This window comes from Acipenser ruthenus, chromosome 28, assembly GCF_902713425.1.
Source record: "Acipenser ruthenus chromosome 28, fAciRut3.2 maternal haplotype, whole genome shotgun sequence".
Taxonomy (NCBI): Eukaryota; Metazoa; Chordata; class Actinopteri; order Acipenseriformes; family Acipenseridae; genus Acipenser; species Acipenser ruthenus.
Window position 1 is genome coordinate 9,322,296 of NC_081216.1, and position 12,038 is coordinate 9,334,333.

Genomic DNA, 12,038 nt, shown 5'->3' on the forward strand with positions numbered 1-12,038 from the left:
GGGAAGGAAGCTCTGGCACTCGCAGATTCAGGTAGTGCAATTACATTGGTCTCCACAAATTTTGTGGAATCAAACCAATTGGACCGTAATCTTAAAACTGGAATTACTTGCGTACATGGGGACGTGAATTTTTATGCAACCAGTATGGTTACCCTTGAATGTCAAGATTCAAAGTGCAAAATGAGAGTTGGGGTCGTGCCTAAGTTGCCGCACGCAGTAATTCTAGGAAGAGATTATCCAGGGTTTGATGCACTGGTTAAAGTTGAAGGGGAATTGGCTCCCCCGGCTGGAAATTTAGTGTCAGGCGAAATTGGCCCAGAGGAGTGCCTTGAACAGATCTTCCCGTTTCCAGACCCGACACTGTTTGTAAAACCCCAAAGAATTAGAAAAACAAGAAGGGTTAAAAGAGAAGAAAGACGCAAGGGCCCCATAGGGGAAAGAGTACCAGAAATGTTACTTGGGGAGAGGGCAACTGGTACAGAACCAGTAGAAATTCGAGACCAGGAATTACTGGAGCAATGGTCTCTGCCAGATTTACAGTTTGGAAGGGAGCAGTTAAATGATCTCTCACTAGGGAATATTAGGAAATCTGTGGTGGAAATAAATGGGGTGCCGGTGGAGGGTAAAACCAAAAATCCTGTAGAACATTACATTCTCAAGAATGATTTGCTGTATAGAGTCGTACAACAAGAGGGAAATGAGGTCACACAGTTACTGGTGCCACACCCCTATAGAAATATAGTAATGAAGTTAGCCCATAGCCACTTGTTTGGAGCACATATGGGGGTCAAGAAAACTACACAACGGGTTTTAAAGAGGTTCTTTTGGTTGGGCATATATAAAGAAATAGAGCAGTATTGTTTGGGGTGTCCAGAGTGCCAGTTAGCGAGTCCCCGGTCCCATTTTAGAGCGCCTTTAGTTCCCCTTCCAGTAATAGATGTGCCGTTTGACCGTGTAGCAATGGATTTGGTGGGGCCCTTACCTAAGTCAGCCAGGGGTCACGAATATATTTTAGTGATTCTAGACTATGCCACACGGTATCCAGAGGCTATTCCTTTGCGAAACACCGCCTCAAAAACAATAGCAAAAGAGCTAGTCCAGGTTTTTTCGAGGGTGGGAGTACCAAGGGAAATTTTGACGGATCAGGGTACTCCCTTTGTATCGAAACTTATGCGAGACCTATGTGACTTATTAAAGATTAAACCCATCCGTACGTCTGTGTACCACCCACAAACGGATGGCCTAGTTGAGAGGTTTAATCGCACCTTAAAGCACATGCTCAAGAAAGTAGTCGGGACGGACGGGAAGAACTGGGACACCCTGTTGCCGTATTTAATGTTTGCGATACGAGAGGTTCCTCAATCTTCTACTGGGTTTTCCCCATTTGAGTTACTTTATGGGAGACAGCCCAGGGGGATACTAGACATGGCAAGGGAAACTTGGGAGAGCCAAATAGACACAGGTAAGAATGTGATAGATCATGTAATGGAGATGGGGGAGAGAATTAGGAAGGTGACCCCCATAGTAAGAGAGCACATGGAGAAGGCTCAGTTAGAACAGATGGGGAACTATAATAAGAAAGCACAAGTTAGAGGGTTCCAACTTGGGGATCGTGTGCTGGTTTTAGTTCCAACACCTGAAAGTAAACTGTTTGCCAGGTGGCACGGGCCCTATGAAATAATTGAGGTTATGGGTCCAGTAAATTATAAAGTGCGCCAGCCAGACCGCAGGAAAAAAGAGCAGATCTACCACATTAATTTGTTGAAGCCGTGGAAAGATCGTGAAACCGTCTTAATCGCAGAAGAGCCAATAGCTGAGGGTGATAGGGCACCAGCAGATATAGTTCACATAGGCCCCAATTTAGATGCGACACAAACTAGAGAGGTACGAGATTTAGTGAATAGAAATCAGGACTTATTCACCACATTACCAGGAAAGACAACGTTAGTGCACCACGATATAGTCACTGAACCAGGGGTAAAGGTAAAGCTCAGACCCTACAGGGTACCAGAAGCCAATAGGGAAGCCGTAAAAAGTGAGGTTGAAAAAATGTTACGCTTGGGGGTAATCGAGGAATCCAATAGTGAGTGGACCAGCCCCATAGTCTTGGTTCCAAAGCCGGACGGGTCTTGGCGATTTTGTAATGATTTTCGCAAAGTAAATGAGGTATCTAAATTTGACGCTTACCCAATGCCCCGGGTTGATGAGCTGATTGAGAAATTGGGCAAAGCCAAATTCTTGTCTACACTGGACCTTACCAAAGGTTACTGGCAGATCCCGTTAACAGTTCAGGCTAAGGAAAAGACAGCTTTTGTGACCCCGGAAGGTCTATTTCAATACACGGTCATGCCCTTCGGATTACACGGTGCCCCTGCGACATTTCAGAGGCTTATAGATAAAGTCTTAAGGCCTCATATTCAGTATGCCTCGGCATATCTTGATGATATCGTGGTGCATAGTGAGGACTGGGAGACTCACTTAGCTAAGGTGGAAAATGTCTTAGACAGCTTACGTCAGGCAGGGCTGACAGCTAACCCCGAAAAGTGCCATCTGGGTTTAACAGAGGCAAAATACTTGGGCTACGTTGTCGGTGGTGGGTTAATTAGGCCACAAGTGAGCAAAGTGGAAGCCATAAAAAACTGGCCGAGGCCCATAAATAAGAAGCAGGTTCGGGCCTTCCTGGGTATCGTAGGATATTATCGGAGGTTTATTCCGGACTTTGCTACAATTGCGGCGCCATTAACCGAAATGACTAAGGGTAAAACTCCAAATATGGTTAAGTGGACAGGAGAGGCTGAAAAAGCCTTTAACCAGTTGGGAAACATATTGTGTAGCGGCCCAGTATTAATAGTCCCTGATTTTAAAAAGCCATTTGTGGTGCAGACGGATGCCTCTGATGTGGGTCTCGGGGCAGTGTTGTCACAAATGATAAATGGTGAGGAACATCCGGTCATCTACCTAAGTAGAAAATTGTTACCAAGGGAGCAGCGATATGCCATAGTAGAAAAAGAATGTTTGGCAGTAAAATGGGCTGTAGAAACCCTAAAATATTATCTACTGGGTAGAGAGTTTTCTGTGGTGACAGATCACGCCCCACTCAAGTGGATGAGTCTGAACAGAGAGAAGAATGCCAGAGTGACAAGGTGGTTTTTAGCCTTGCAGCCATACCGCTTTACCATTAAACATAGAGCTGGTTCAGTAAATGGAAACGCGGATGGTCTATCCCGAGCACATTGCCTCTCGGCGGAGGCCGCTCTAACCAGAGGGTTGGAGCTGAGGGGGAGGATATGTGGGGCAGTGAGGGCTAATAAGTATGTCAGTCTGAGGCTGACAAGATCTATGTTCCCCTGTTAAGGTGAAAAACTTGTAGTTCATGATAGGCGTCATGGCCGAAGTAGCTGGGGAAACTACATTTCCCAGAAGCCTTTAGGGCTGATGGCATTCAGCCAGAAAAGGGAAACACCTGGCTAATTGGGTAGATAGGGTGTTGATTGTCTGAGTGTTTGCAATTATCTGTGCTATATAAACTGTCCTTTTGTTCTTAGTGTAAGAAGGAGGTGGCAGGAGTGTTGAATGTGGAGAACGTAAGTGCAGAGTGATTAAAAGAATTGATAAACTAGATTTAAGACAGGGAAACAGCTTAGCTGTCCTGTGTGAGTTAGGGACTTCAATATAGTGAAGTTAGTATCTTCAAGTGAAGATAGGCTTTGGTTTGTTCTGTTTGTAAAAGGGTTTATAGTATTTTGGTTCAAATATTTACTTTGTTCCTGTGTTTTGTTTTATTTGGTGAGAATAAAAGTGCGCCAAGGCGCTGAACAATAACTCTGTCTGTGGGTGTTTGCTGTTCCTGCCGCTAGTCAGTCTTGACTGCCCGCCACGCTACCACAATATATATATATATATATATATATATATATATATATATATATATATATATGATGCAGTGTACATTGTTTATTCAGTAATGAAATCATTTTGTGTTTTCCAGGTTCGTGAGGGTGTGTCTGCTTCTCCCACCATGAGCTGGGCCTTCCTGACACGGCTGCTTGAGGAGATCCACAACCACTCCACCTTCGTGGGGAAGCTGTGGCTGACCGTGCTCATCGTGTTCCGCATCGTGCTGACGGTCGTGGGCGGCGAGTCCATCTACTACGACGAGCAGAGCAAGTTCGTGTGCAACACGGCCCAGCCGGGCTGCGAGAACGTCTGCTATGATGCCTTCGCCCCGCTGTCCCACGTGCGTTTCTGGGTCTTCCAGATCATCCTGGTGGCCACGCCCTCCGTCATGTACCTGGGCTACGCCGTGCACAAGATCGCCCGCAGCGAGGAGGGGCGCGGCTGCCGGCAGGGGGGCTTCGGCTGCGACAGGAAGCAGCGACGCAAGCTGTTCAGGGGGGACAGGAAGCAGCACCGTGGCATCGAGGAGACCGAAGAGGACAACGAGGAGGAGGACCCCATGATCTACGAGGAGCCCGAGCTGGAGAGCCGCAGCGAGGGGAACAGCGCGGGCGCTGCGACGCAGGCCAGGACCGCACCGGGGAAGGCAGGGCGGCACGATGGGCGCCGGCGCATCAAAGAGGACGGGCTGATGAAGATCTACGTGATGCAGCTGCTGGCACGCACCTCCCTGGAGGTGGGCTTCCTCGGGGGGCAGTACGCCCTGTACGGCTTCGAGGTGTCCCCCGCCTACGTGTGCGAGCGCAGCCCCTGCCTCCACAAGGTGGACTGCTTCATCTCGCGCCCCACCGAGAAGACCATCTTCCTGCTCATCATGTACGCCGTCTCCCTGCTCTGCCTAGTCATCAACCTGTGGGAGATGCTGCACCTGGGCTTGGGCACCATTCACGATGTCCTGCGCAGCAAACACCAGCCCCCTGAGGAGGGGCACCACCTCCCCCAGCCCCCCGGGGGCCCCACCAGCGCCCCCTACTCCTACCCCTTCACCTGGAATGCCCCCTCCGCGCCTCCCGGCTACAACATCGTGGTTAAGCCGGAGCAGATCCCCTACACTGACCTCAGCAACGCCAAGATGGCCTGCAAGCAGAACAAAGCCAACATCGCGCAGGAGGAGCAGCAGCAGTACGGCAGCAACGAGGACAACTTCCCTGGCACCGGCCCGGCCGCGGAGCAGAGAGAGATCCGCGCCGCTCAACACAGGTTGGAGGCTACCATCCAGACCTACAACCAGAACCACCACAGCCCACAACACCAGCACCAGAACATCTCCAGCGCAGCCAAGGACAACAAGAAGCAGCACAAGCCTGGCTCCAGCAGGAGCGTGAGGGGAGGAGGGGGAGCCAGCAGCTGCAGCAGGTCCCTGGGAGGGAAGTCCTCCGTTTGGATTTAGAGACGAACGAGCGAGCAGACTGTCATTCACTTTTCTTTTCTCTTTTCCCTGCCTCCATGTTTCAGGAGCAGGACAGTGGCGCTACAGGTTTGGAGACCCAGACCCTGCTTGCATTGCAAAGACTCATCACAGAGTCACTGCTCCTGGACCTTTAGAAAGACTCATCACAGAGTCACTGCACCTGGACCTTTAGAAAGACTCATCACAGAGTCACTGCACCTGGACCTTTAGAAAGACTCATCACAGAGTCACTGCTCCTTGGTTTATTTGTTAAATCAGCCCTATAACTTATAAACAAGTTATTTTTTTTTCTTTGAGGATATTGAAAGAAAAGAAAAACTTGCTATTATTATTATTATTATTATTATTATTATTATTATTATTATTATTATTATTATTCTATATTTGTACATACTGTATATGTAAACGCAGTATCTTACTATAAGAATATTTCCATTTGTTAAAAAAAAAAAAAATAATTCTACTGGTATTTTCCGGGTATTTCCAATTTTTTTCCGTGCAGGGGTTTGGGGAAATAAAAAGCTGTGAATGCTGCTTTTCCCACAAGTGCCTTCCCTGCAGACACGGGGGGTTAGCTTTGAAAAGCAATCAAAGAGAATAGATAGCTCATCAGTTTACCTTTTACTGGCATGAACAGGGATGGAAATAAAATTCCCATTGCACAGCGGTTTGAGCCATTCCTGGTTTTACTGTGAGTTTAATAAGACACACCTGAGCTTATTACCTAGACACTGGGGCTAATCATCCTTGTGTAGTAAAACCTGAAATGGTTGAAACTGCTATGCAATAGGAGTCTTATTCCCATCCCAGCTGAATATTGAGAGGTCTGTTCCCTGTGTTGAAATGTCAGCAGTAACCAGCCGGCACATACCGGCTATGATGTCCTCGTTGGCATTTACTGTTTCGAGATCTAGTTCCTTGGCTGTCTTGTTGTAAGAGGTGGGAGCTTCAAAACACCCATTTAAGCCTCATTAAAGGTCATGGAGGTCTCACTGTAGAAATCACATTTGTCTTCTAAGTTTCTTTAACCGAACTTAAGCCCTCTGCTCATACACTCAGTTTATACTGCACGGGTATTCGATAGCCGCTTAAGCGACCTTTATTAAAAGAAAGCTGACATGTGAATTCAGGCAGCCCGCTTTCTCAGGCTGAGGTCTCATAAGGAGCAGCTAATGGAAAGCTAGTTTAGTGAGGCTGTGATGCAGTCCTCAGGGTGAGGAATCCCGTCACGGGGATTTGAAACGTGGGGCACCCTGTACTCTGTGTCTTTTTTTTTTATGTTGCTGTTTAGTTGCATGTTCTATATTACTGCACTCTGAAGAATTCCATGGCTTCAGTTCTTGCTTTGCAGAGACATCTGTTGGTCCAAAGTGGTAGTGCAGTTTTATTTGCTCCATCTTTGCCACCGTGGCCAGCAAGGCTTCAAGCCGGGTAGGTCCACTGTTCTGTAGCCTGGTTGGTCCTCAAAACAAAACGCACTCTGCAGTGTTCTGAGAATAACTGCAGGAATCTCTGCAGAACAGAGTTTTATACCCGGAACGTGAGGGTGTATCAGGGCATGAAGTGTAAAGAATAGGGCAGAGTTTTTTATTCATTGACAAATATCAGTTATACCTCAAAAAGAAGCGAGATGACAAAGCCAGTTTTCCACACCTGTGTGTGAAATGCCATTGTGGGATCTGGAGGACGCCTTGAAAGATGCATTTCTTTGTATTGCAAAAAACTAATATTTTTGTGAGGCTAATGGAGCTCCATTATTTATACAGAAGGGAGAGGCAACTGTTTGTTTGCCTTGTGTCGCCAACCAATGATTGGTTTGCAGTGCTAGAGGGAGGGACCAAGGCTAAACACCAGCCAATAGAAACAGATTTGACAGTTAAACCACATGATTAACTAGAGATTGCATTTCCAGAAAATGTCAGTAGTCATTTTGAATGTCTCCGAAGCATCTCCTGGGAGCTCCTTTAATAAGCAGTGGCACACAGTCACTGCTGACGAGTGCAGGTCTCACTGGGATTCTGTTTAGAAGGTGGGTTCATTGTTTTGGGGAAACTTGAGAAATATGAGAAGCAGGAGGCTTAATGACATTTATTTATATATATATTGCTGTATTTAGTTTTAAATTGACAAGGTTGGTGCCTTTTGTTGATAAGAGCCTGCCTGTTTTTTTGTTGCTGTGCAGAGATCTCTCTATGCCGAGTGCTAATCTTGGACCATTCCAGGTTAACATGAGCAAACTGTGTTAGTGCAGAGCGGCCCACAAATGTTTTGGGAAGTTCGTCCCAAATTGTCGACACAGCACTTTTATCCCTTGCCTAATGAGAAGCCGATAGCTCTGTTTAAGCCACATTTAAGTGGGAGATCTTTAATGTTATTGCAGTGTATCTGGATATTTTGTTTAAAATTATATATATATATATATATATATATATATATATATATATATATATATATATATATATATATATATATATATATATAGTTGTTATTGAGCAAATCAATGCACTTTGCACATTATGGAAAACCTTCAATCTCAGAGTCCCGTTAACCCTGGTGGTGATTGAGATAGCAAGGTGAGTTCCCTGTGCAGAACTACACTGCCTGGTGGTGATTGAGATAGCAAGGTTCACACTGAGGTTCCAGTAAGATACATCTTGCACTATGCAGGGTTACTTTGTATGATGTGTAATAAGGTTGAAAGATCGATTTTTGTTCTTTTCTGTGTTGCAGAATTAGGTATGCTTATTGTTTTTTGTTTTTTTATGGAATATTAAAAACCAAAAAACATGAAAAGGCTTTGTGTGGACCGTTTTACTCTAGGTTCTGGTCAAAGAAATAAGTCAAATAAAGTTTAACCCCTTCCCTTCTTCAAAGAGGGCAGCAGTTTTCAGATTCAACTCAGTAGCACAAGGGAAGCATGCATAGCTACATGGCGATCGCATTGACCCCCATTTACTGCTGTGAAGCTGCAGCACCCCACAAGCCAAGCTATAGATGGGTAGGCATGTGTGTACTGTATATATCTGTATATACAATCCAAGCTATACCAAAGTGCTTAACAGAAAGGCAATGGAATGTCGAGCAGTCCACTTCACAGGGGGATTCGGACAGAACCCTGCTCAATCCCAGCTCCTCATTGGTAACCTCAGATCCACAGTTGATGCTGATTGGTCATGGCTCAGAAACGTCTGCTTGTGCCCGTGCCCTCAGGTTTGATGATTGAGATGCCTAGATGGAGAGGTGTACAAGCCTGGCCCTCGAGATGCATTGCAGCTCCAAGCAGCCCTTAACAGGTTCAGTGATCTCATTCAGGACCTGCTTGGATTAAAGACCTGGCCTGCAATGTTTCGAGGAGCAGAGGTGCCGGAGTATGAGACAGCCCTTCAGAAACGAGGGGCACGTCGTGGCTTATGATTGGGCAGTAATATAAACGTGTGCTTGTTAGAGAGCTGGGCTTGAACTGGGTTCTGAATCCAAGCCCCTGGGAGGCTTGCGCTGGGATGAAGGCTCTCAGCATTCCCACACAAGCTGCTCTTTCCAAAGGGATCCGACGCACACCTCTCCTCCCTGAGCCAGTTCTGTAAGCTTTCAGAAACCATCTTGTGTGTAGCTGTCTTTCACAGCACCGACAAATAGGATTCATTTTTCTATCAATTAAAATCATAGCTAAAGTTTCCAGCTGTGCTTTTTTTATTTTTTATTACCAACCCAGTATTCAATTATTTTGCCTTATCGAAGACTTAAAACTCTTTAGCAGATACTGATCCATCATCAATGTGTTTGACCTACACAATTGTGGATGACAGAGGATCTCCTGAAACAGTTCATTGTAAACAGTGGTTGCACCTTAAGTGCTATGTAAGCACATGGGTCCTTGTCACAGTAAAAGTGTAATCAAGCACAGTGAAGCATAGAGGAATGGGACAGCATATTCAAAAGATGAAGCTAACCATGGTAATACGAAATCACCTTGCTAATGGACAGCGGGGCAGGGCTACAAGGGCATGTATTGAATACATGTGCAGTTCAAGCTGTCTGGTTAGCTACTAAAATATAGTGTTTACTGAACTAAATGCACAAAGCCATGCTTTTCAATGTTTTTATGTGTTTTTATTCTGATTATTACTGTATTAGTATTATTGGAACCATTCCAGCTCGAAAAGTATCCAGTAACATTTTTTTTTTTGGGGGGGGGGGGGGGGGTATTTTTTTAATTCTTTTGTATGAAAAGTTAATAATAAAAAACAATTGCATGTTCAGAACTTTTTTGATACAATTGTAAATAAAGAATATCATGTTTACATTCTGTGTTGTGCGGATTTGTTTGTTTGTTAAAATCAGATTTGTTTTTTCACTAACTACATTCACGTACCAGTGGTAAGACTGGAGGTGTGTTATTATCACTCCTCAAACCTCACTCCTTGCTTCCGCTGTAATCCACCAATGTCCTAATAGCAGTTTTTCTGTGGTGTTTGATCAGCCCTCATGAATAATTAGCGTTAATACCACCCTTTATACCATGATAGTGAGACTCTTACCTTAATATCTCTTTCAAATAAATTGCCACATGCTTCCTCCAGTACAGCTGGCTGTAGGCACGTCAGGATAATGTAGCTTCTATTACAAAGCCTTTGCTTTAACATTTTAACATTCATGTTCTGATATACAGTAAGCTTGTTACATGAAAGGTTGTTTTTTCTTTCGAGTTTCAAGGCACAGAGTAAATGTAAGTCTGAGATATCAGCAGTCAAACAATACCTGATTACAATTTCACACGACAATAGTTTATAGTCATACTACCTGTATATTAAAACAGGGACCAAGACTCAACTGCGAAACGTCTTGAAAACTGCACCACGTCATTACGCCCTCTCTATAGTCTACATATTAAAAATAATTGTATGAATCTTCATATTTTTGAATAAATAAAAATGCTTTCGGGCCAAGTCAAAACTGCCTGGACGGGGCACTAAAAAAACCTAGTATAACGATCATTATTTTGTAATATATAGACTAGAGTAATCTTGTGGTATAATTTTAGCTTTGTTTCATATAGGTTTTGTTTTGTTTTAATGCCCTATCCAGACAGGTTTGTCTTGGCCCAGCTTTCAAGCCCTCCAGTTAAAACTTGTGCTGCAACAGCTTGATTTCTTTTAGCTGAAGAGATTTATGAATAACTGAAGTGATATTTGTAAGGCAAAGAATGAAACACAGCCAGTCAAGAAGAGACACGGTTTAGAAATCACTACTGTAGAAAATAAACTGTGTAAGAACTGCGAGTAAACTTTTTTAAAAAAGAGATGGACTGACTTAAAGCAAAAAAAGAGTTTGCTTGAGTGGGGGTCCAATTAGCTATGAACTTGGAAAACAAATCAATTAATTACCAAAAGAACATAAGTAACAGATCAGACGAGGCCATGTGGCCGGTCAAGGCTCCTCCTGATCTCACAACGTTGCTGTAGAGTCGGATCTTAAACGATCCCAGTGATTCATTGCTTAGCAACCCATCCCACACCCTCACCACTCTCTCTGCACGTTTCCCATCTCACACCCTCACCACTCTCTGTGCACGTTTCCCATCTCACACCCTCACCACTCTCTGTGCACGTTTCCCATCTCACACCCTCACCACTCTGTGCACGTTTCCCATCTCACACCCTCACCACTCTCTGTGCACGTTTCCAATCTCACACCCTCACCACTCTCTGTGCACGTTTCCCATCTCACACCCTCACCACTCTCTGTGCACGTTACCCATCTCACGCCCTCACCACTCTGTGCACGTTTCCCATCTCACACCCTCACCACTCTCTGTGCACGTTTCCCATCTCACACCCTCACCACTCTGCACGTTTCCAATCTCACACCCTCACCACTCTGCACGTTACCCATCTCACGCCCTCACCACTCTGTGCACGTTTCCAATCTCACACCCTCACCACTCTCTGTGCACGTTTCCCATCTCACACCCTCACCACTCTCTGTGCACGTTTCCCATCTCACACCCTCACCACTCTCTGTGCACGTTTCCCATCTCACACCCTCACCACTCTCTGTGCACGTTTCCCATCCCACATCCTCACCATTCTCTGTGCATGTTTCCCGTCCCACACCCTCACCACTCTGTGCACGTTTCCCATCTCACACCCTCACCACTCTGTGCATGTTTCCCATCTCACACCCTCACCACTCTGTGCACGTTTCCCATCTCACACCCTCACCACTCTCTGTTCACGTTTCCCGTCTCACACCCTCACCACTCTGTGCATGTTTCCCATCTCACACCCTCACCACTCTGTGCACGTTTCCCATCCCACATCCTCACCATTCTCTGTGCATGTTTCCCGTCCCACACCCTCACCACTCTGTGCACGTTTCCCATCTCACGCCCTCACCACTCTCTGTGCACGTTTCCCATCTCACACCCTCACCACTCTCTGTGCACGTTTCCCATCTCACACCCTCACCACTCTCTGTGCACGTTTCCCATCTCACACCCTCACCACTCTCTGTGCACGTTTCCCATCTCACACCCTCACCACTCTCTGTGCACGTTTCCCATCCCACATCCTCACCATTCTCTGTGCATGTTTCCCATCCCACATCCTCACCATTCTCTGTGCATGTTTCCAATCTCACACCCTCACCACTCTCTGTGCACGTTTCCCAT

At 45.7% G+C, this 12,038-nt stretch overlaps 1 protein-coding gene across 2 annotated transcripts in view; it reads left to right on the plus strand.

The window, feature by feature from the left end:
* LOC117434751 (gap junction gamma-1 protein) overlaps window positions 1–7,766 on the plus strand; it is a 38,606-nt gene extending 30,840 nt beyond the window's left edge. For both annotated transcript variants that reach the window (XM_034057391.3, XM_034057392.3), the window contains exon 2: window positions 3,989–7,766. In XM_034057391.3, coding sequence (XP_033913282.2) covers window positions 4,019–5,347 — 1,329 coding nt within the window. In that variant the 5' untranslated portion in view covers window positions 3,989–4,018 and the 3' untranslated portion in view covers window positions 5,348–7,766. The remainder of the gene's footprint in view (window positions 1–3,988) is intronic.
* The last annotated feature ends 4,272 nt before the right edge of the window (window positions 7,767–12,038 follow it).